Source organism: Plutella xylostella, chromosome 4 (genome assembly GCF_932276165.1).
Source record: "Plutella xylostella chromosome 4, ilPluXylo3.1, whole genome shotgun sequence".
In the NCBI taxonomy this organism is placed as follows: domain Eukaryota; kingdom Metazoa; phylum Arthropoda; class Insecta; order Lepidoptera; family Plutellidae; genus Plutella; species Plutella xylostella.
This window is the reverse complement of record NC_063984.1, coordinates 1,281,206-1,305,503: the sequence shown is the minus strand read 5'-3', so window position 1 is coordinate 1,305,503 and position 24,298 is coordinate 1,281,206. Positions and strand designations below refer to the sequence as shown.

Genomic DNA, 24,298 nt, shown 5'->3' with positions numbered 1-24,298 from the left:
GCCTGATAGATAATTTAATCATTTCAATAATATTATAGGTAAGAAAGATAAGACAATACTTTATTACAAAAGGAAATCCACAACATAGATTACTATGAGTAATTTCTGAAAGACTACATCGGAGGAGAGAAATTATAAACATGAAAAGGGATAAGTGCAAAAAATAAGCAAGTCCAACAAAGTACTTCAAAGAGTAAACAGGTTTTAATAAGAAACAATATCAAAACCATATTTTCTACGTAATAAAACTGTAAACACATAGGTAATTTTCCCCTCTTTCTAACAGCGATACCTATCGTCCAAGATACCAATCCTATGGCCACAGGGGAGCCCGGTATCCCTGCGGTCCTTCGCATGCGGAAATCATCACCAAGGCCACATAACCAGTTTCTACTACCGGTATCTTTATACTATAGACCTACAGCCCTTCTCCCACACCATAATGATTCTTATGCGTTTAGAATTAAGGGTGTTTTGTGCGTGGTTTGTTAAAAGATTGTCGGTGCGTCAGGCTGGGTCCACTTTGACTAATGTTGGAATGTAGTTTTTTAGTGGTGATAGGTTCGGCTTATGAGTGAAATCTAGGATTTCACGTTGGTGCATTTTTAGTGTTTCTAAGACAATGAATGTCTTTTATATCCGTTATATATCAAGCTTTTACGTAATATAAGATATTATTATTGTTGTTATAAGACTAATATTATTGTTTCACCAGTTTTAGGTATCTAGAGTGAATCGCAGTAATTTGACTTGTCTATCAAAATTAATGCTATTGTTTAATGTTATCTAAATATCTTTTCATTTTGTCTAAAATGACCTTGTTTTCAAATAGAGATACGATGGTGGTGCACCCGAGTCCCCGTTCTTCTATGGGAAATCAGATCTATTCAATAATATCCTACTAATATTACAAAAATGCGAAAGTTTGTGAGTATGTGTGTGTATGTAAGTTTGTTACGTCTTCACAAAAACGGCTGAACCGATTTTAATGAACTTTTTTACTTATGGATTAAACTGAAACCCTGGATTAACACATAGGCTACTTTTTATTCCGGAATTACCACGGCAAATCATTTTTAAGGCGAAGCGAAGCTCGCGGAGACATCTAGTACCTTCATAAGTCTGCCTCGACAGATAAAATCCACCTACAATAAAATTATACTGAAAATGAAGTACCTAGGTAGATTTGCAGAGGACAATATACCCCCACCATAGCAATAAGGTAGGTACCTACCCCAAATTGTATGGTCAATGAAAAGGGGGCTTATTGAGCGTGTGTAGTGAACCTCTTTTGTCATTTACCCTCGTGCCAACTGTTGTTCCTTGTGTCGATCCTACGGGGTCACTCTACGTTACGAAAAACCGAATTTTCGGAGCGATTCTGCGCTAACTAATACTCTACCTTTCTCTTTGCAACCGTAAAACTATAAAGTCCTGAAAACGGAAGTGGATTCTAACTAATTGCTACAGACCGTATTTAATCGATGTATTTATTAAATTAAATTATATTTATTAAAGGACAAATCCGTTAAAAATCCATACCCAAACGGTATTTTATTTTTAAATAACTGATAGTGATAAAAAGTCTTAGCAAAATCGCACTCTTTACTGTCATGACTTTATAGTTGGACTGAGGACTGTACCGATGGCACGAAAGCCTTTTTTTGGAAAGAAAAAGAAAGAAATTAGAAGTTTGCTTGTTTTTACCCGACTGCCGAAGGAGGAGGGTAATGTTTTATGTCAACGTAGATCAACCCTACTGTACGTGATTACGTTGTGAAGACCGTCCTATTGAGCACTCTTCATGGAAATATAATATGTACTTACACCTATCTAAGAATAGGAATAGAGATAGTAAACTTGATGAATTTATATTTAACTAATTAATCAGACAAATAGATAGGTGCATGCGCCTCGCGATCCCATAAGTAGATAAACTCTTGCGGCCTAATAAAAATTATAAGTACTAATGTTATGTTTTAAATTTTAACAATGAGATTCCGGTTCATGGTACAGCCACGGAACTATGACGACAGGTGCACCTACCTTGAACACAGAAAACTTGCCAAATTACCCCAAATGACCAATCAATTTGGGCAAACGCCAAATTATGAGAATCATTGAGCCTGATTCGTCTGCGATCGTAAACACTTCGCTTTAAATTCTTTTTAAATTCGGGCGTGAAACCCTCCTAATTAATTATAGTAGGCGATGTCGACTGAACTCAGCGTTCAAGAGCCTAATGGGTTAATTTCGACATTCCGCGCTTATGGCGCACATGACATGCACGCGATATGTGTCCGCCAGCAGTGTCGTAAATTCATTGTGTAGACGGAGCATGCGTTGAATTAGGCCGCCTCTCCCAGAAGTGCCCCCCCATTCTAGCCATTATCTCTAGTCTGAAACGCATCTTGAAAACGCAGCGAGTTGTAACGATCGCTAACGTCTAGCGCCATCTAGTAGAGGAGTTGCGAACTATCAAGCACGTTGGTGCACACATACAGTGAAGTAGTTAGTAGGGTTATCTATAAAAAAATCGTGACGCCATTTGTAGGGCTCGCATCGCACTGCGGAAATAATAATGCACGATATTTATAAAGGTCATACGACCCATTTGAGTTAGATATAGTTATGTAGTGAGTAGGTAAGTAAGTACCTAGTTTATCTCATCAAATTGAGTGAGTTATGGTACCGCTAAGTAGTTTGAAGGAAACGACGCCATTATAATGTAGGTCAGAATTGTTCTGAATCAGTATCAGGGTTTCATTTAAAAACATTTTCGTTCAGTGTTTAGCTAACCGCTGCCTAAACCATTTTTTTTTATAAGTAGGTAAGGTACCTACATTAGATCCTAGTAGTATTTGGAACCTGCCTAAAACATAATAATTATATAAACGAACGAAGTCGGTTAACGCATCGTTTAGTAGCTAGGTAACGTCTGCCTGAGGTCTCGAGTTCTATTCCCTGCCGAAGCACAACAAAATTACAGCATGTTAAGTACCTACTTACCTTCCTCCAATACCCTCGTTTGAGCTTTAATCCTCGGCCATCGAAGTAGAAAAAATCTTCTTCTACTTCCATGTCCTCGGCATTCCACATCCAGAAACCACCAGGGCCACCGATCCAAGTTCATCGTGTCGGGCCAACCTACCATCATCGCATTCTGAAAAACTCAAATGCTTGTACCCGCGCAAAGTTTCTAGACACCTGGCCCAAAAATCTACCCCTCCCCCGCTTCCCCGCGCGAGGCCCCGCTCTCGTCCTTTTGTAGCGTCAGCATAAGTCCGTCGCAATTTTATCGAAGAATTATCAGACGATTAACAATAATTATTTTTTTATCGCATACTTTTTTGTTACTACATTAACAAGTAGGTAGGTATCAACTTAAATACTTATATAAACAAATATTTATAAATTTTATTTGCGATGCGATGTCTATGTTTGCGAGTAGCGTCTGCCGATATTGAACTCAGACTGACCGATCAACAGATGTGAGGTTGCTTGTAGAGATTTGTCTGCAGATGCATTCGAGTACGTCTGCAGATGCATCCGCAGACGTGTAGTGGTGCCATTATATGTTTACGTTCTCGCAACAATTTTCTTAAGAAAATTATTTCTATTAGAACTGCGCAGTATGGCGAGGTTCATTATTTTTCTAGCCGAGTTTAATTATAAAAATACTGATAGCAAAGAGGAAGAAAAGAAATATTTTTGGTAATATCGATATTAGTTTTTTTGCACTCAGTACTAAAGACAAATGTCATTTAACCCAGGTGTCTAGTTATCTCGCCCGCCTAAAACTGTATCGTAGCGCCATCTGGCAAAAGGATCCGTAACTATTAAATCGATCTTTATGATTATTACCTGGCTATTTTTATATACATTTATATATACCTAATGAACACGGCTAGAAATACTTAAAAGGAAATTATGCTTATTTGTTTTCTAAAAGTATAGAAATCAAAGGTTAAAAGATAAATTATAACATTAAATTTATAGTTGAAACGAAACACACTTTTTCCTAATTTTTTAATAACATTGCCATAAATAAAATACGTTTATTTTTTATTTCGTATACTAAACAATATTTTTAGTAGAATATGAAATGTATTAATTTGATCATAACGAAAATAAAATTTTTACTAAAATATCATCAGAAAATATTTTTTTAAGTAAATCACTCTAAGAACTTCTATATAAAATTAAAATGATACAATTTTAATTGGCAGGCTGGCAACACCGAATTTTGACATTTCCTTCTGCTGCGAACTTGTGCCTTCTCGATAAATTCGCAATTTTTGCGTTGTTTAGAAGGTAAAAGATGACTTCTGTTGTTGTGAGGTCAGGGCATTTGGCCCCCTACTTCAAAGCCACATCCAGTGTAGTGAGCAATGGCCTGAAGCCTCTTGTGGCTGTCCCAACAACCTCTGAGAAGTTGGTGTCTCAGCCTCTCCCGAAAACTTCGACAGTGCAATCCCTGCATGGATCGCTGCCTATTCAAGGGCTGAAGGTCAGGAGTGGACCATCAGGTATGTATCTTTCTTTCTACCCATAACCTTGACAATGAAGAGAATAATTTTCCAAGATTTTGGTTACATAACGTTGGATAACACTTGTGGTTTCAGTGCCAACTCAGGTGCGTTTTGCGCACACTGACATCGCCGTGCCCGACTTCACGGCGTACCGCCGCAAGGACAACCAGGACCCGACCTCCAAGCAGGCGGAGACCAGCGATGGCCGCCACGGATTCACTTACCTCATTGCCGGAGGTCAGTAAACGGTTCTATAGCATTCAGTTGTGATAAGTGGTACATTATTTAGTGTACTTATAGTTTTGTTACTTTCAATCATAGCATGGTCTGGTCATATACTGAGCATAAAAAATAGTAGTCACAAGAAAATTTTGTTCTTGCACAATAACAGGAAAGTTAATACAGTTCTCTTGTATAAAAAACTAAACCTGCTCCCGTTGCATGACATCTTTATTGTGATCTGCATTAAATAGTAGCCAAATTTCTTTGTGGTGAGTCACAGTGTTGGTTTGTTTACAATGATACTGTAAACTTCATGTTTACCGAGTTATCATACATCTTAATATGTGTCTGAATAAGTACAATTAGACTTTTCCTTTTTATTCAAATCATTTTTCAACAATTGCGGATAGAGTGTTGTGGGCCACAAGAGGTCCATTGTCCAGCAGTGGAAAGATGATGTATTACTGCCTAATATTGTAATCTTACCTACACCCCATCATTCTCAGTCACAATAATAATTTGGTGCATTTTGTCTTAGAGTCACTTAGAGCGCGCCAGATAAGTCTGGGTGTTACTGCTGTGGGAAATTGCTTACCAATCATACGTAAATAGGAGATGAGGATAAATCTAACTATCTAAATAAAGAGAACTACGGCCTTATGAATAATTCAAAATAATAGAGATATAATTGATATTATGAAAGTAAAACCAATTTTGAATTTTGACAGACTTATTACTTATCGCACTGTGACTTACACATTTTGACACTTCTTTATTCTATGCATTCCAGGTGGTGTGATGGCCAGCGCCTACGCAGCCAAGTCTGTGGTCACCCACTTTGTATCTTCCATGTCGGCCGCCGCTGATGTGTTGGCATTGGCCAAGATTGAGATCAAGCTGGCCGAGATCCCCGAGGGCAAGTCCGTCACCTTCAAGTGGCGTGGAAAGCCGCTGTTCATCCGACACAGGTAATTATTTGAAATAAATAAGGTTTTCCACCACAAAAATGTGCGAATATTTTCGAACTATAAAGACAGTGTCTTCTGTGCATTAGTCAAGTTATGTGATTCCCAGTGAACATACAGTAACACAGCTACATTATGCACGTAGGCACATAGAAAGCTGACCAACAGTGTCAAATTAAGAATGTTTAGTTAGTGGAGACAGTCAGTATGGTACTCCTCAGTCCTGGTTAAGGATGTAGAGATGATTGGTAGGACAAGTCTCTGTTTTGCTAACCCACACTACAATATGGGCAATTTGATCCAGACAAATTGGTAGTTTCATACATAATTAATGCATATTCAAAATCAAATCTTGTGGCGAATGGCTCAGTATCACCATTTTCGGGCCTGGAGGGTCTAAACTCTAAACTAAAGGAAGCGTTGAGGACCACACATTAAAAAAGAAACATTTGAAAACTTATTATTGGCTGATTGATGAATAACAACTACTGCAGATAAACAATCTGTCAGTTCTGGTGAACCACATTGCTTTTATTTAGGAACTTGCCTTTTAAAATGTATTTAACTACTTACAAAAAATAACACATTTTCCCTAAAATTCCAGGACAGCAGCCGAGATCGCTGCCGAACAAGCTGTGGCTGTCGAATCCCTGCGCGACCCACAACACGACAACCAGCGCACGATCCAGCCCGAGTGGCTCGTGGTCATCGGAGTGTGCACCCACTTGGGCTGCGTCCCTGTAGCCAACGCCGGGGACTTCGGAGGCTACTACTGCCCTTGCCACGGGAGCCACTACGACGCATCCGGACGCATCCGCAAAGGACCCGCCCCGCTTAACTTGGAAGTCCCTCCGGTTGCTTTCATGGATGAGGGAACCCTAGTTGTAGGTTAAACGTATTTATTCACGGTTGCGCTCAGTAAGCGATCTTTTGCTGCGGGTTTTAGTAGTATCGGCAGGATATTATGTTAAATGCGGTGGGAAAAGATCGGTTGTTGGGGACAGACGGTAATCTACTAGACAATTTAATTTATGTAAGCGTAAGTGTTACTGTACGCCCATTCTGTACAATAGAACATCAAATGGAATAAAAGAATGTTACCTGAAATTTTTATTTGTTGTTTTTCTTAGTTCTGTGTAGGTGTTTCGGCTAATTTATTTTGAAATATTAATAATGTAATATTGAAATTAAATAAATAGTTGACGAGCAGTAAACTCTATCTTTTGAATACTTAAGAAGCATACCTAGTAATCCAAATAATAGGGACATTAGAATGAAATTTAACAGGAACAGCTGAGCCTCGGCCGATCCAGTTGCTGCTACACGGGTTCGTTATCGACATAGATAAACGTAACTTTATCTCGATTCTCCATAAATACGGCGCTGTGATTGGTGGAAAGCGCATTAAACTAGTTTGTCGATAACGAAGCCGTGTAGTAGCCGCAGATGCAAAAGAAGGATAAAGGGGCAAAGGGATCTGCTCTCGCCCTAAAGCTTCATACTGTTTACTCTTCTTATGCAATGCAAAATTTGCTCAATAATTGAGCAAATTTTGCAAATAATTGGGTAAACAGTATGGAGCTTTAGGTTAGAGTTACTGCTTAGCATAGTTAGCGGTAAGATTTATATAAGTTGGGCGACCTTGCATGGCATTTTCGGATCCCAACTGCATCGCTGTAAGGTTTCATAATTCATTTATTTTAATTTACATAGAGATTGGAGAAGGTGCATCTATTCGTTGCAATAGTTGAATGGTCTTGTTTTTAAAAATTATATAGGTATTTTTCAATTTATGTTGCCCTTGACCGCGATATCTGCATGCGGAGTGTGAGTTTTTACACCGCTCGAGAAGGGGCGAGTAAACATGAATTTCAATACAATTTTGCAGTAGGTTTCACTGCTCGATCGATTATGAAAAAACTACACTAGGTCCCTCTGTATCACAGTATCATCTTGAGACAGTGAAGTGTCGAAATACGGAGATAGAGTCCCACAACGCTAACTTTGCAACAGGTAAAAGATAGCCAACATATTTAAGTAAGGTCAACTGGGGCAATTGTGTGGTAGTTTTCGATCACTAAAAGTTATCAGAATATTGAGAGCGAATGTATGGAAATATCTAACTTTTAGAAACTGACGACTACTGAACAACTATTTCTGAACAAATTTATAGTATTGATTTCTTTGCTGGAATCTTAGAAAGGTTTCGAAATTATTGTTTTTTAAAATTTTTTTTTTTATTATGTAACTATGCAATAGGTAAGTTTTTCATGCAAAAATTAAGGTAGTTTTGTTCAGTAATTTTTTTATGCAATATTATGTCAGTTAAATCAGCCAAATAATAATTGACGCATTCACAGGGGATTTAGTAGAAATGGGGGAAATGCGTAAAATTTTTAATGACGCATTTACCCTGTGATAAATCCAGATGTTGTCAACCTTTTTTGAAAAATGAACAAAATGAACTACAACTACAACTTCCAACAAAAATCGTGTATTTTGTATCATTGCGTTATCCATGATAAAATGTTTAGGAATATTGGGTATTACGTTCGTTGGTTGTCTACATCCTAAACACATAAATGATAAATTAAAATGTGTATTTTGCCAAGGCCATATAAATCTTTGTTGTATGAACTCAACATCCATGTAATTAAGTACCACCATCTTACACGTTAATGGGCAGATAAGTACACTTATATTTTTTATCTGAAAAAAATTGATGTTCATATTAAAATGTGAGGATATAAAAAGGTTTTCCTTTTTGGGGCAAATGCGTGGCAGCAATCGCTTTAGCCCCATTACGGCTCGCGCATTTACCCCAAGACATAAAACATAACTTAGAAAATGGCAACATCATTTATTCGTCAGATAAAGCTATTTAATTGAAAATGATGGCATAAATAAGTAACCCAATGCATATTCCTTACAATCAGTACTACTACCTACCAGCGACCGCGACCAAGGCAGGTGCGGCGGCAGCGACGGCTGAGGCGGCTAAAAGGCGCAAGTATGCAGCCCTAGGACAAGGCTACATGTTTGTGCCTTTCGGCGTAGAGACGCTGGGTCCGTGGGGGCCGGATGCAAAACTTATATACAAGGAAATTGCGACACGGCTCATCGACGCCTCCGGCGACCAAAGGGCTGGCACATACCTTGGACAAAGGATAAGCCTCGCCATTCAGCGGGGCAATGCGGCCAGCCTCTTGGAAACCTTGCCAAACGACGGCGGTGACCTAGAAAATATTTTTTACCTATTAAGGTAGGTAGTGCCCTATGGCCTACTTATTTAATTTATTAAAATATATACCTAGTAGGTAGTTTAGTATAAGTAGATAAGGTACCTTCCAATACTTATGTATGTTTAGTAAATAAAGTTACCCATCAGTACTGAATAAAACCAATTAAATTGAGAAAACTTAAGATTAACTTGGATTTTTCACTCACCTGTCACAAAACCAAACTATTCACTCAACGTGCAATTCACAAAATGGCTGATTACTTGGATATGTTGACCACAACGCCATCACTACGCAATTCATTTAAAGTATTTAGTTTAAGCCTACGTAACTAGATGTCATTTTTCTTCTTTGATTAAGCCGTTTTCAAATGGGATCGAAAATACGCATTTACCCCATTGACGCATTTGGCCTAGATGACCATATTTTCTTTTAGGTAACAAGTTACTTACTCGCATTTACCTAAATGAATGAAGAAGAGTAAGAGACGGACTAAATTATCGTTGAAGAGAATATAATTATTATGTTGTCGCCTAAGGGCCGAAACTGAGTTAGGCGCGCGCACGCGCGTGTCATACAAAATTAATACGCGGCAGGAGCACGCGCTTGCTGCGAAACTCGGTTTCGGCCCTAACTATTGCACGATGCACGCGCCAAACGTATAAAACCACTGTTTCACAGTGCCTTCGTGATAAAGCCTTTTTTGGTTACATCGGCATCTATCCTAATTAAGACAATCTTCTTCATTAATTTGACTTTGAAAATTCAGGGCCAAATGCACAGAATATTCTAAATTGTATTTACATAACTAACACCTACATAAATCAATGTAAGTATTTAGATAAGGTTTATATTGCGGATCTATATAATATTTATTACATGAGTGAAGTAACATGTCTTTGAATAGGAAACCCCACCATTATAGTTTAACTTATAAGGAGAGGATCAAATGGTTAGAGATTAGTAAAGTATAAAATCGTCCGAAGTTGGACTCTATACTTTTATTTATTGAGAGTAGGTATTTCGCTTGTTATTATTTTTCTCGAGATATTATAAAGGAGTTTATGCAAATCCTATCAGAAGTGCCTTCTTATGCGCCCACGTGGTAGAAAACAAAAGCCTACCGCATTCCTGATTTTTATTTATGAGATCAGCACCATTATTCAACTTCATCGACTTCGATCGTCGACTAGGAAGGTCCTAACTAGCCTATTGGTTTCACTTTTCCAAATTAGGTTAACTATCGGGATATGCGGGATTCATCATCCAGCCATCTGAAAACTATGGGTTCTGCTCTCTGGAGCTAGAGTGTCCCAATGAAGGAGGGTGTATTTACAATAAGTAAACGTTCTTTAGAAGATATTCAGTCCTTTGCAACTCCAGATTTCAGATTTTATGTAAGTTTTTCTAACTCTTTACGTACTCATATTAGGTATTATTAGTTAGGTACTCATTTTGCGCATAAACCTGCGGGGCACTGGGCACCATTACCGGCATCGGCAGGACGGGATGATGCTTAAAACGAAAAAACGTTTAAGCCGTTTCGTTTGATGATTATTCTCTAAAAGACGGTCATACGTACCTCACTTCCTGCCTGTAAAGTAGTGTTTATAACTATTCTGTCTACCTCTTCACTCCAATAAATTTAATTAATTGTATTAGTTATTCAACATTTTAATTTTTATTGCCAATATTTGTTTACAGATTTATGCTTATGCGGCCTTCCGCACTGCCAAGAGTGGGGGTCATCTAGGTTTTAATCTCTCGGACTGACTGGAAACAAAAAGACCAGAGAAAGATCCCAAGCCAGACGCACACATCGGTGGCAATGAATGGCTACTGGCGGATCTTCACAAAATACAGGTAAAAGTTTGGATTGATTTCATGTTTGTAGCTAGCAGTAGCCTATGTAAATCCTGCTGATGTATAGAATTTTAAGGGCAAATTCAGAGTAATCTTCAGGAACGTTAGAGGGTAAGTATAAAACAGTTTTTTTCAGTTATCAGGAGCATTAAAAATATTATCAGCTGTTTGCATTCAAGATAAGTACAATCTTACTTCTTTCCCACCACATCAGTCCCAGGGTGACCCAAACCCAACAGCCAATATTACAGGCAATAAGCAAAACGATAATGTAGTTGTAACGAGTTTTATGCACGCCCGAAGTAATTCAAATGCCAAATTTGAGATATTTTATTACCAAAATACCCCAACAAAAGATTGATCCAATTTTCAAGTCCGACTAGTGACCGATTCGTCGGATGGTCCATACAAGGCAGTAATGCTAATGTCGCTATAAAACTGGGTACGATCTTCGATCTTCGGTCATTCGACGTTTGGCTCTTATCAATACTGAAGATGGCAGCTAAGGTATGTATTGGAAAACTTATTATCTTCGTGTCTTTATAAAATATTAATTTGTTAGGTAACTATAAAGTACAATCGTATAATTTATGTATATCACATTCTACAGCATGTTTTGTGATATATTTCGATCCTTCAAAGTACTAACCTGGATCGGAAAATTCGGAAAATAGGTTTACATTATGGACTTTTCTGTCGTATGCTGTGATTGATGACAATATTTTTTTTAAATGAATTTATTTTCATTTTTATAAAAACACAGCTAAGTAACTACTTATAAAGCTTTAAAAGTTATTTAAGTTTTCAGTAACATTCCTAAATTTTTCAGAATTTGAGAATTTTTTAATAATTTTATATATTTTTTTAAAGTTCAACTGTGTCTTTATAAACTACGTAATTTATACCTGTTTTCAACAAGATATCCTAAACAGTCTCCTATGTAAAATATATTAAATTTTGAGTGTACATTTGAATTTTGCCTAAACCCTTCCTTCATTGGAAGGAGACCCGTGCCCCAGCAGTGGGGACGTAATGGGTCGTGATGATTTGAATTTTGCACGTGCCGGTGGGTGTGTCGGTTTTTTCAGTAAAATGCTAGAAAATTTTACAAAAGTCATCATTGAAGTTGAATTTTATAGAGAGAGGCAGAAGTTTACGAAGAGGGTGCTAATGTGATTTAAATCTCTTTCAGCAATGAGGCTGTAGATACAAAGCTGAAGGTACATTGTGATTTAACCATAAAACCATACCATAAAGAAAATAATAATAATGATGGGGACTGTGATCAATAGCAGGGTTATACAGGTGATGCAACACCAAAAAAATACTAATAATATGGAAATTTGTACCGGCGGCACGCAAAAAAGTGAGCCAAGGTGTCGATTTTCACAAAATTTATAAAAGTGTCAATATCTCGAAAGTTAGTGAATTTTTACTGAGGTCATATTATGATATTCTGGCTACTCATGAGCTGGTCTATCAGCCCTCCAAGGCATATCGTTGACTTTTGGGACACCCTGTATAATATGGCCTAAAGTAGGTACCTACATAGATAAATGAAATGTAATTTTGAATGATTCATATTGATACGTTACCTACTTAATTATTTATTAGATGATCTAGTATCCAAATATAAACCTAGGTAAACGAGATAATTCACAAGGACGTAAATGAAATGAAATACTACACAGTGTGTAGGGTAGCCTGGGTACGGTTGAAACAATTTCAATAATATCGTCCACAATGTTGCCGTTTATAAGCCGAGCGATGATGAAGATATCTTATATAAGAGAGCGTGTTTCTACCTACCAAAAGGCATTGCCGTTTTATTACCAGCTACGTTATTTTTTTAGTAAAACCAAATCGAAATAAAAAAAGAATTTGTTTCAACCGTCCCCATACCAGGGACGGTTGAAACAGTGACTGGGGTCAGTTGAAACATATGCAAATGATACAAAAATAATACATTTGAACAAGTTTTAATCATCATTTATTGTAATTCTTAATAATTATAGCATTTTAACATCAGTCTTCAATGTTTTAATAAACTTAACGATAACTTTAATCACAGTCTTCAATGTTTTAATAAACTTAACGATAACTTTAATCAGCCTTAACCTAACGTTCTCAGTGACAATATTAAAACTAAATAATAAAAAAAAAACGTAGTTAACAAAAGCAACAGAACTAATAACACTTTTCAATTAAAATTAACCAAACAAAAATAAATTGTAAAAATTATCTTCATTGTTTTAATAAACTTAACGTTAACTTTAATCAGCCTTTACACTGTCAGTGACAAATTGACAATCTTAAAACTAAACATAAAAAATATAGTTAACAAAACCAACCTAAATTCCAATCCAAATTTAGAAAAAAGAAAGAAAATATAATGTTTTCAAGTCATAAATTTAACATAAACTAAGATTTGGGATTAATCTGAGTCACAGTTGTGGCAAACATAGCTAAGCCCACCTTCTGTGCACTCTTCGTGAGCCCATAGTTTACAAGAGGCGCATTGTATCCACTTTTCTCTAGATCTGCTCTCTGAATACGGTGACATACAAACAAGGCAGAAACATTCCTCTTCTTCTGATGATGATTCCTGCTGTGTATTATTTTTTGACCCCTTTGTGGTGATTTTCCTTGTTTTTACTCCATCAAATCTTTTCTTAACTTGCTTAGCTTTGGTCCGTTTCATTCTTATTTCATGTTCCATTCTTATCTCTTCTTTCTCGGGTGTATCAGTGTAAATAGTTGACTTCCTGAGTTTTCGCCCTTTTTTAGATTTCCTTGGAGGAGCTTTTGGTAAAGGTCGTATTTGTTCTGGTGAAAATACTTCATTATCTCTCAAACACATTGGTTGAGCACTTGTAGATGGTTTTGGCGAAGATTGCTGAACATTTATGCTGCTTTGACATCTAGGTGGTGTTTTAAAAGCTTGCGTTTGCCCTTCAGCAATATGTTCCTGTTCTGTTCTTAGGACTGGTGAACTATTTATAGCATAAAATTCAACCGCTGTCTCTACCGGTGGTTCATTACTCAAGATAGAAGGCGATAATGGCGGCGTTTCATCTTCAGTTGGCCTAGTATTAATTATAGGAGCAAACTCAGCCTCTGTAATATTTTCGGGGTTTGGCCTATCTGTTACAAATGCAGGCGCATAATCGAGTTCAGTAAATAGATTCCGATTATATGGGTAAATTCCCGTTTTACGAAATCCAGCTTGAATGTTTGATGGTGTAAGAGCAACTGGCATAGCAGACGCTACAATACCTGGGATGTCATAAATTGACATTGTCTTTCCTGGATTGTTACGCATCCATGCATCAGAGGTTGAATTTATAGCTTTCTTTAAAGGGCCGTATGCAGATCGATCAAGCGGCTGGAGCTTGTGTGAGCAATGGGGAGGGAAACTTAGTAAGACAATGCCATTGACCTTGCAAAAGTCCAGTGAGTTAATATGTATGTGCGACGAGTGGTTATCGAGCACAAGTAACACTTTATGTAAAGGGGATGCATTTGTATATTTTTTAAAGTGCTCCAAAAATTTTAAAAATGTCTCGTCTTGCATCCAGCCAGAGGGGTTTGCACCTCCAGCAGATCCTACGGGTCCATCTCTAACAAAATGTTCTTGAAAGCGCACTCTTGGAAAGACGAAGAAGGGAGGAATGACATTTCCGATGGCATTCCCCGCAAAGGCAACTGTGACAAGTGTGCCCCTTTCGGCTGAAGTCACAGAACCCACTTGTCTAGCACCCCGCCTTGCTACCACTCTATTGGGCTTCTGTACTGTGGTAATGCCTGTTTCGTCGGCGTTATATATATCTTGTGGCCCAAAATTATCGCGATCCATGACGATCGTCAGATTATCATAGAAAGCATCTACGTTGCTTTTGTTGAAGCTAGTCGCTCTTGAGAGGCTTGTAGCTTGGGCCGCCCGTACTGAAAGTTCAGGGTTTCTCCTCATAAACATACGAAACCATTCTTCACCAGCCACCAATTTGTCATCCCAAGTACGGGGTCGTGCCAATTTATACTTAATGGTAAGTTCGTATGCTAATTTTAGTACATCCTTTTTCGTAAGGCCGAAATATATATCTGCACAGCGAATCAAGTATTTTGAAAGGTCCCGCTCTTGCTGTTCATTGAAAACTCGGTTGTGTGCCTTGTACCCCATGTCTTGATTATCTTCTCCACCAGATGCATCTCGCTTTCTTACATACCTTAAGAGCGAACAGTGGTTTACTCCATGCTTCTCCGCAGCTGTCCGCAATGAATATCCTGCTTTTACATCTTCATAAGCGTTTTTGTACTGCAACAAGTCGATCTGCGCCCTCAAAGTCTTCCTTACACGTACTCTCGGCATCTAAAAAATAAGAAAATAATATGAACTCATTGTTTCAACCGTACCCACAAATATCGTTTCAACCGTACCCAACCACTCATTTTTTACTAAAACGAACACACCTCCAAAACAAAATAACCTACACAAAAACAAATTAGTGTTTCCGAACCCATAAAGTCTAGCAACAAAGTAGTAAAACACTTAAAACACAAATGCTAATATCAACGAAACAATTGGAAATAGAAAACAAAACAAAATACTTACTTTTGTCGAAAAAAATACAATGAGGCCACCTACACACGTGCACGGCGCGCGAAATGCGACGAAGCACTGTGATTCATGTCTGGACTCGCAAGCCGCGTCCCTCTCCCCTTGGACCCCTCGTCGTACCGCCCATAGTTTAGGAATTATTAGAGTTGTTTCAACCGTACCCTGTTTTAACCGTACCCAGGCTACCCTAGGTATCTGAAACTGGAAAGACGGGCCAAGATCGTATGCTAATTACTCACTATCGCTGTCGTACGTAATTCGCACTATGTTTATAAATATTTAATTGCCCAAATTGCAAGGATGAGACCGTGTGACATTTGTAGCTTTAGAATTAATTGATCCACATACAATCTTGTCCACTAAAATATATCTAGAATCAATTTCATTTCCTGGTGTGGAACGATTTCATAATAGGTCATTTACACGGGTGGCGAATGATCGACCATCTAAATCACACGCGGAGTTGTAGGAATAGAATAGAGTAAAGTCCTATTTATTTTGCACCATGAAAGAAAACATTAAAATCTTACAACTTATAAATAAAATAGTACTTCCTAGCTCTATGCTTAGAACAATCTCTACCAGCCAACCTTGTACTTACCTAAGTTCAGAATCAATTTGTGAGTCGCATTTAAAAAAAGCCGTAAAGGCGATGACACATTTATGTTTGTTGCAGTTAGTTACCCACGTGTTTTGTTTCAGTTTGCCCTCGCCCTCACGGCGTTGCTAGCCGCAGCGCAATGCGCGCCGCAAGCCGAGCTGGTGGCCGTGGCCCCCAGCGACAACCAGGCTTCCGGCTTCGCATACAACGTGGCCGACCCCAACACCGGGGACTTCAAGAGCCAGGTCGAGCACCGAGTGGGCAACGCGGTCACTGGCCAATACTCCCTGGTCGACCCTGACGGCACGAAACGTATCGTCGACTACACCGCCGACCATAACGGATTCAACGCTGTCATCAGGAGGGAAGGCATCAGTGTGCACCCGCCGACGGTGCCATCAGTGAACGGGGAACCACCTGTCGTTGGCACATCATCTGTCGCCAACTACGCGCCCCCGCTGTACTCTTCCATCTCAGCGTCTGACAACATTCGCTACGCTGCGTCCGCTCCCGTCGTCTACACCGCGCAAGCTCCAGTCAACGCGGTCCACACTCACTCAATCCCCAGCCATGTCTTCGCCACGTCAGCCCCCGTTACCGCGGCACCGATCGTGGAAGTGACCCCTGCCCCCGTCACGGCTGCCCCGGTCGTGAGGGTCACCCCCGCCGCTCCGACCGCCACCCCGGCCGTCCTCGTGTCCTCCCCGGGCACTCCTGCTGTAGTCCCCACCGCCGCTCCAGTCATCACCTCTTCACCCGTCCCGCAAACCGTGGTCGGACCAGCGGTTCAAGCCCGCGCGTCATTCGTCAACACTCAGCCTAAATACGCTGTTCAGTCTGCCTACGGATCCCAGGCCGCCTACCCGCAAGCCCCAGTCTTTGCTCAACCGCAGCAAGCGTTCGCTCAAGTCCCTCAAGTGTACTCCCAGGTGCCTCAAGTGTACCCTGGCGCGTACCAGGCAGCCCCTGGCTTCCCTCGCCCCGTGTACAACCAAGCAGCTCCTTACTACGCCAACGCGCCACAATACTACTCAGCCGCCCCGCAATACTACGGGGCTGCTCCCCAGTACTACTCCCCAGTCCCCCAGATCTATCCGGGTGCCCCGGCTGTCTATCCGGGCCAGTCGTTCTACCCGTCTCCCTACGCCGCTAATCCGTCGTTGTACGCCGGTGCTGCCGGATACTCTTCCCCGTACCCTTACTACAAGAAGTAAATAAAACCAAATAATACATACATACGTACCTACCTACATTCCCTCGAGCATAGCCATCCTATTTTGACTTAAATCGAAAAAGTATCGAAGTCGTGGGTGGCTGCGCAAACGATAACTATCGATCATGCCGTGACTCACATCATGGCATTAGCCGATCGATTCGGAAAAGGCATTGTTCTATTTATTGTTTGCATTTTCGTCCGCCGTGTGACATAATGTGAACCATTTAGGAAAGAGTGATGTTTTTTGTTGTAAATAATCCTAGTTTATAATAATATTAATAAATCACTTTAATGATATAAATATCGTTTCTTTATTATCTATTCGCGTGTCTCAATTATGATCTCTGTAATTTGTGACACAGGATGTGTTTTATTTTAAAGTAAAGGTCATTTTACGCATTATTAATTGGAATAAGTAAGTAGATGACTAGGTCTACACCTGCTCTGATTTAAATTGTATTTCTGTAAGATCAGAGCTGACCGGATATTTCAAATTTAAAACCATTAAGGGCCGATTCGACCAACGTCGAGTAACTTTTTACTCACGAGTAAACTACCAGTTACTCGGGAGTAAGCTGATTTTGCATTCTACCAAACCTGATAACAAGATAAGTAGCTTTTATCCCAAGAATAAAAAGTTATACCGCCAACATTGACCGTGTAACGAGCTTATCCGAGAGTAATTTTGCAATGGCGGCGGCACATCAGCTGATTAGAAAACCGTCATATGACATATCTGTCAAAGCAAAAACAAAAGGCAAATTCTCAGAATAACAACAGCGATTAAAATATGAAATCATAAACAATTTCATAGTATTATAATCCATTCAAACTAAGTTGGCATGTCATTTCTATTGCATGTTTTGATAACGCAGCTATTTTTATTTTAGTTGCAGTACAGTTTCGTTCCTCGTTCATTCAATTAACCATGGTATAACTTGGTAGAATGCAAATATACTTATCGCAGATATTTACTCGAGTATAAATTTTATTCCGGTATAGTTATTCTCGTGTAACGTGATGTTTGGACGAATTCACCCTAAGAATGACATAAGTAGTACCTACTTAATTTCCACAAATGGATGATGGGCCAAAAACTGCAAATCGTAGAGTGGGACGCCTTCCGGCCCACTGAACCGACATCCTTACTGAAGGCCGAGGACTGAGTGTTGTGGCGCTCCTTGGAAATGTTCAGCAATAGATGATTAATGACTCATGATGATGAAGGATGGTTCCTATCTATCAACTTTATATTATTATAGTAGTGGTACTTAGTACTTACCCTGCTTCCGATGACACACAACATAGTACTAACTTAAAAAAAAAAAACTACGCTAACTAGGGTTAGCGTAGTTTTTTTTTCAAGTATCCTATATATACGTATTTTAAACTTAACATTACAAGGTGTCAAGGGCGTACCCAGGTAGGAGCAGGGGGGGGCAGCTGCCCCCCCCCTAGAAGATAAAATAAACGTAAATTTTCCTGCCAAGTGGAAATTAAAAACGTGTTACTTACTGTGCGCAATATGAAGTGTTGGAAACAAAGTATCTTTTCTTTTTTGTCAGATATTTTGATTTAATATTCTTTTATCTATAATGTTTCAATATAACCCGACCGACCATCATCTCGGAACAGGTATGAGCTGCCCCCCCCTAGCTGAAATCCTGGGTACGCCCTTGCAAGGTGTACCTACTTATATAATAGCTCTGCGTAGTTTGGGACTGGATGGCCGAGATGTTCATGATCACAACGCGATTCTTTAATGATTGGTAATCATTGCATATATTTTTAACTAATTTGATATATCCACAAAATAATTACTACACTCGCGAGCAATGAAAAAGTTCAACTTACAATACAATATTCATGCCGGTGCAGGTATCGCCAACTTAAAATTTGGGGTATGGTGAACCTTGAAATTGTAGTAGGTACCCTACCTATTTAGTTGGTAAACTTCTTGTGCGATATTAAATAGATCATCATCATCATCAGCCAATAATCATCCACTGCTGGACATAGGCCTCTCCCAAGGAGCGCTACAACACTCGGTCCTCGGCCTTCCTCATCCAACCACTACCCGCCACCCGCCTAAGGTCGTCAGTCCAGCAGGCAGGAGGGCGTCCCACGCTGTGTTTGCCTGTTCGTGGTCTCCACTCTATTAAATAGATAGATAAGGATAAAAAGTCTTTATTCGGTGTCTAGCACCACTCACCAAAAAAACAATAATAACTTAAGTACACAAAAAATAAAACAAAAAAAAAAAGAAATAAAAATTAAAAGTGAAACAAACAAAAGAACATTAAGAATAATTAAAAATACATGTATAATAAATATATATAACCGTCCAGCACCGAAAAGGCCCGCGCCTCAGCTTACACCGCTACAGATGAGGTGGCATCCACCCACCTGACGCGGCACTGGTTTTCAGTCGCGTCCTAGAGGACTGTCATTTGACCTACTGTTATAAAAATATATTGTATATAGGTATACGGTTATACATAAATTTTATACTTAAATACCAATACAGATACAGATAGAGTATTTTTTATTTTACACAAGAACAGAATTTATAAAGCTTATAAATATCGTACATACTTTAATATTGCAGACGGCATCATTAGGCTTCATTAATGTAATCTTTTCCGATTAGGATTAATTTGGTGCTATTGTCACTGAAATATTTTCATTGCTCGCGAGTAGGTATATTACTATCACCGCCTAGCATAAACTTTATAGCAAAGAACTACAGAACATACATAGGAGTCATAGGATATAGAGGCAGTCACCGCCTATCAATGTATTCATAGCAATGAACCACAAAACTACTTTTACACTGTCTTATCATGATACCTGCCATCTATGTGTGCTTAGAGAATTTTAATAAGTTAGTAATAAATCTTTTTTTAGATGAATCTCTTGTCTCTAGAATGCACAATTTGCGAGATCTATGAGAATTAGCTAGAAATTAAGAGATTCACATCATCAGCGGGCATTACCGAGCTATACGATTGTGAGATTAAGCTTCATCCTACTGATTCAATAACCGCGAATTTTAATAACGTGTATGGGTAGGTAGGTAGGTACCTATGTGTTATTGTGAATGTTACTGTGTATGTATGTTACTCATCACGTAAAATCACGATCTAGGTATATATTTATTTATGAGCTCTAATTTTCTCGTCACTCACATCTGAAATTAGTTTTTGTCTGAGATCATAATTATATGTGCCTACATTCGATTCTATCATGAGATTCATGAGATACAAAAGAGCAGGTGCTACTTTCCCCACCTTTGAAATGATACGTAGGTTAATGTCGTACTTAGAGGTACTTACCTACTTGTAGTACTTAACTAACTGGTAATAGGTGGATCATACCCATTTTCGCCTACTATAGGTACTCCTACCTATCTATGATATGGAGTGGCGTAGGACGATAAGTAGTACAAAAGAAACTCACATACAATTTGCATTTGTTTTTTCTATTACAAACATAAAATGTTATGTACAAAGAGATACACATATACATACATATTTACACATCAACGGGTGGAACACATCAGGGTTTCTACATTGGCTTAGTTATTCACCAGACAGAGACTTGAGGGTGGGCAGCGTAGGTCAGAGGGGACGCAGCGTAGCCGTAGTACCCAGGGTGAGCAGCGTACCTGGCCACCACGGGTCCAGAGGACACGAAGCGGGGAGCGTAGCCAGCGGAGTACACTGAGGGGTAGCCGTAAGAGCCGTAGACTGACGGAGCATAGACGGAGTGAGCAGCAGCGTAAACCGGGGCTGCGGCAACGGTTTTGGCTACCACTGGGGCAGGGGCAATAGCGACTGGGGCCGGGGCAACTGCGACTGGAGCAGCAACAGCGACGGGAGCAGGGGCAACAGCGACCAAAGGTTCCTTGCGCACGACCGCGTTGAATCCGTTGACGTCATCAGCGGCGTAGTCGACGGTTCTCTTGGTGCCGTCGGGGTCGACCAGGGAGTACTGGCCGGTGACGGTGCCCCCGACGCGGGTCTCGACCTGGTGCTTGTAGTCGCCGGTGTTGGGGTCGGCCACGTCGTAGGCGAAGCTGGTGTAGTCGGTGTCTGCTGCCGGGACCACCGAGCTGTGGGCGGCGGCCGCGAGGGCGAGCACTACAACGAACTGGAAAGGAGAATGGGATCTAGTTACGAGTATAGTACATGTTAGGCTGGCTGAGCTGAAATCAAGGGGATATGTACAAAGGTTCCACTCGAGAGAGCCACGTACAGGAACTTCACCCCCTAACAGAATAGAATAGAATAGTACATGTTAAGTTTCTACATAGGTACTTTTACAAAATAAACACTTTACATCCTTTAGCACAATCTCAAATCATACCTTTTTATAAAAATTAATTATTTGTATATTTATTTTGCTATTGGCTGTTTGAGCCACAAACCTTCGACACGTCGCGGAGCGGTAAAAAAAGTGAAAGAAAAGAAACAAAACAAGATCGCTTTTTGTTTTGGCGGCATCGGAAAAGTAGAAAATTAGTGAAATTGGTGAAATTAGATTGTGGAATAATAACATAATAAGTATTAAGTATCATAAACTAGACTATAAGTAGTGCGGACATTGACGAAACGTATTATGAACTAAAACTGTAGCGGTGACATAATTATAATGAGAAAATTTAACTATGCAAACCGGAAATTTGGGGTGAGTTTAGAAATATTGTATACCAACTTAGAATCTTATAAGCATTTTCAACACAACTGAGGACGGTAATTTAACTGAACATACTGATGGTCCCTCGTCTCCTCGATCTTCGAATAATTTACAATATGCGTTAGGGTTGTCAGAGTCAGTTTTTGAGGTTCTTGCTTGAAATCAGATCATCATGTACACTCTTGATGGCGATATAATATTTGTTGATTTGAAATTGAATCTCAGATTGACATGTCAATCTGAGATTCATTTATAATTTATACGCGTTGTCCAGATGGACCTGCCGGAATATTGGATATGATCAGTACGTGTCCAGAATTTAACAGGTAACTCCTTAGACTAAAGTATGTAAAAATGCGTATAAGTAGGTACAATAGGCCCTATAGGTAACTATAAGGCTACCAAATACCCATAAGTTTTTACACAAGTGCCAGTGTTTTTAAGTGTATGAGTACTTTTTTTATTTTTTAAGAAGAAGGAAACAATATGAAGCTTACAGTATAAAAAGCCGAATATTTGATTCTAATCATTTGTCATTAAAAATATTGTACTGAAAGAAAAACTAAGAAAATTCACCGCATTAGTCACTATGTAAATCACAGTCACAGTCAAAGAAACCTTTTCTCAATGCTTCCTTTACAAGGTGACCAAGGTTCTAATCCCACCTACTACTAATCACTTCAATCACTTGACACTTAGTGGTAAATAATAGGAAATGGCTCACCTTAGCGGCCATGTCGACTAGATGAGATGAATTCCACTCGAAGAATGAATATCGATACATATTCCGATGAGCTTTTATATACGCAGCTTTGAGTACAGGCGTGGTTGGCTATGTACAGTCGGACACAGAGGTGGTGTTTAGCTATGGCAAATGTAGCGAAGCCTGGTGGGTGGTGTTTAGTTGTTGATATCCTGATTCGTATGTCATTAACCTTTTTTCACTGGAACTTTTTCATTGCTCGCAAGAGTCGCGAGTGAATATTCCGACCAGCTTTCTTTGTATCGTTTCTGGAGAATTCCGGGGTAAAATATACTGTATGCGATACTGATGTAGCCAAACATAAAATGTAAATTGTAATAGTATTTTTAAATGGTTTTGTATTTGGATGCGTTTAAATAATAAAATTAATAATCAAATATGCAAATATTTTATCATTATAAAATTATAGAAAGAGTACTTATATGGTAAATTTGTAATATTTGTACAATAAAGAAATAAATAAATAAATCAGAAAAAGAAAAAACGAATTCTGCCTAATTCTTACAAATTCAAATTCCTCCAACCATTCTTCTCGCCGACTGTACCAGCGCGTACGCATGCCGCTCGGTGATCTTTAAGAAATGCGCGTACTCATACATAAATGTGTGCTGTCTGTCGGTCTATATGTCAGGTGTAATGGCTATTGTCCTATTGCGGATACTGCGGAAGGGCAAGGCCGGGGAAAAACCGACCTTGCTCCCGTGAGAAATGGACTGAGTAAGTGGTAAGTTATTGTCATTTGTTGTAAAGCTCATTATCGTAAAGTTGGGTGATCTTAAATGGATCTGTAAGTTTTTTTTTAATGTTGGGAATTTCTCTGGGTTGGTAAGTGTAGGTTTTTTAATGACTGGTTCATGTTGGTATGATACATAAACTTCAGTAAGTACTTATCAAAAACACTTAGATGTTATGATGTATTCAAAGACGGGTATTCATTTAGTTTTTATTCGTCAGCATATATTTATTTTTAGCTGCGACTATTAGGATTATAAAATGGTTAATTGGGGAGTAACCGGTAGCATGAAAAAAATCTTCCTATGTAGAGGTGCGTTCTTGAATCCTCAAGCCTTCAGCCAGTATTATGTTAGCCAAAATTTGGTCATCTTCAAGGAACATCGTTTTACAGTGTTTCACCCCCTTTCAGCTGTTTATATACATGGTGAAGGTTTCGCGAATTTAGACATTCTGATTTCTTTTTCGGGCTTAGATATAACATGCTGCACACTTAGATTTCGACTTAGTAACCCTTTTTGCAACACCATGTATAGGTACATTATAGATAACATACATTATCAATACACTTACGAGCAATGAAAAAGTTTCAGTGACAATTAAATAGCACCAAAAACCTCTTAAACGGGAAAGGGTGAACTAAAAACTGTAATTTCATTGTAGTAGCGAGGCGTTGCGCTTGCGCAGCGCGTTGAACTCTAATGTTCTGCGAACTCTTCTTAATGCAACAAGATGAAATTAAATGTTTAAAATAATTTGCGTCATTTGTTTTTGACATTTTGCAAGTGGAACTTTTTCATTTCTCGTGAGTGTATTTTTGTCATTTTCCCATTTCTTATATCGCTATCG

General features: G+C 39.1%; 4 protein-coding genes across 4 annotated transcripts; 2 read left to right on the top strand and 2 right to left on the bottom strand.

The window, feature by feature from the left end:
- Nucleotides 1-4,242: 4,242 nt before the first annotated feature.
- On the top strand, nucleotides 4,243-6,826 carry LOC105389382 (cytochrome b-c1 complex subunit Rieske, mitochondrial). The gene is given in 4 exon segments (NM_001309085.1): nucleotides 4,243-4,529; nucleotides 4,626-4,769; nucleotides 5,545-5,722; nucleotides 6,324-6,826. Coding segments are annotated over 4 exon segments (819 nt in total). The 5' UTR covers nucleotides 4,243-4,321; the 3' UTR covers nucleotides 6,613-6,826.
- A 4,372-nt stretch (nucleotides 6,827-11,198) lies between these two features.
- Nucleotides 11,199-17,557, top strand: LOC105389400 (cuticle protein-like). Its single transcript, XM_038121172.2, has 2 exons — nucleotides 11,199-11,328; nucleotides 16,142-17,557. Exons 1-2 carry the CDS (start codon nucleotides 11,317-11,319, stop codon nucleotides 17,252-17,254), a joined length of 1,125 nt encoding a protein of 374 aa, XP_037977100.2. The 5' UTR covers nucleotides 11,199-11,316; the 3' UTR covers nucleotides 17,255-17,557.
- On the bottom strand, nucleotides 13,218-15,630 carry LOC119691891. Its single transcript, XM_048630596.1, has 2 exons — nucleotides 15,434-15,630; nucleotides 13,218-15,190 (listed from the first exon to the last, which is right to left on the bottom strand). The coding sequence occupies exon 2, from the start codon at nucleotides 15,188-15,190 to the stop codon at nucleotides 13,256-13,258; it is 1,935 nt and encodes a 644-aa protein (XP_048486553.1). The 5' UTR covers nucleotides 15,434-15,630; the 3' UTR covers nucleotides 13,218-13,255.
- Nucleotides 17,558-20,719: 3,162 nt separating the features above from the next.
- On the bottom strand, nucleotides 20,720-22,807 carry LOC105397364 (cuticle protein 7). Its single transcript, XM_011569376.3, has 2 exons — nucleotides 22,679-22,807; nucleotides 20,720-21,408 (listed from the first exon to the last, which is right to left on the bottom strand). The coding sequence occupies exons 1-2, from the start codon at nucleotides 22,736-22,738 to the stop codon at nucleotides 20,842-20,844; spliced, it is 627 nt and encodes a 208-aa protein (XP_011567678.3). The 5' UTR covers nucleotides 22,739-22,807; the 3' UTR covers nucleotides 20,720-20,841.
- Nucleotides 22,808-24,298: the final 1,491 nt, after the last annotated feature.

Coding starts and splice junctions, on each gene's coding strand:
- LOC105397364 (XM_011569376.3), bottom strand. CDS start 22,738: ATGTATCGATATTCATTCTTCGAGTGGAATTCATCTCATCTAGTCGAC. Junction 21,409..22,678: donor TAGTCGACATGGCCGCTAAG/GTGAGCCATTTC, acceptor TCTCCTTTCCAG/TTCGTTGTAGTGCTCGCCCT.
- LOC119691891 (XM_048630596.1), bottom strand. CDS start 15,190: ATGCCGAGAGTACGTGTAAGGAAGACTTTGAGGGCGCAGATCGACTTG.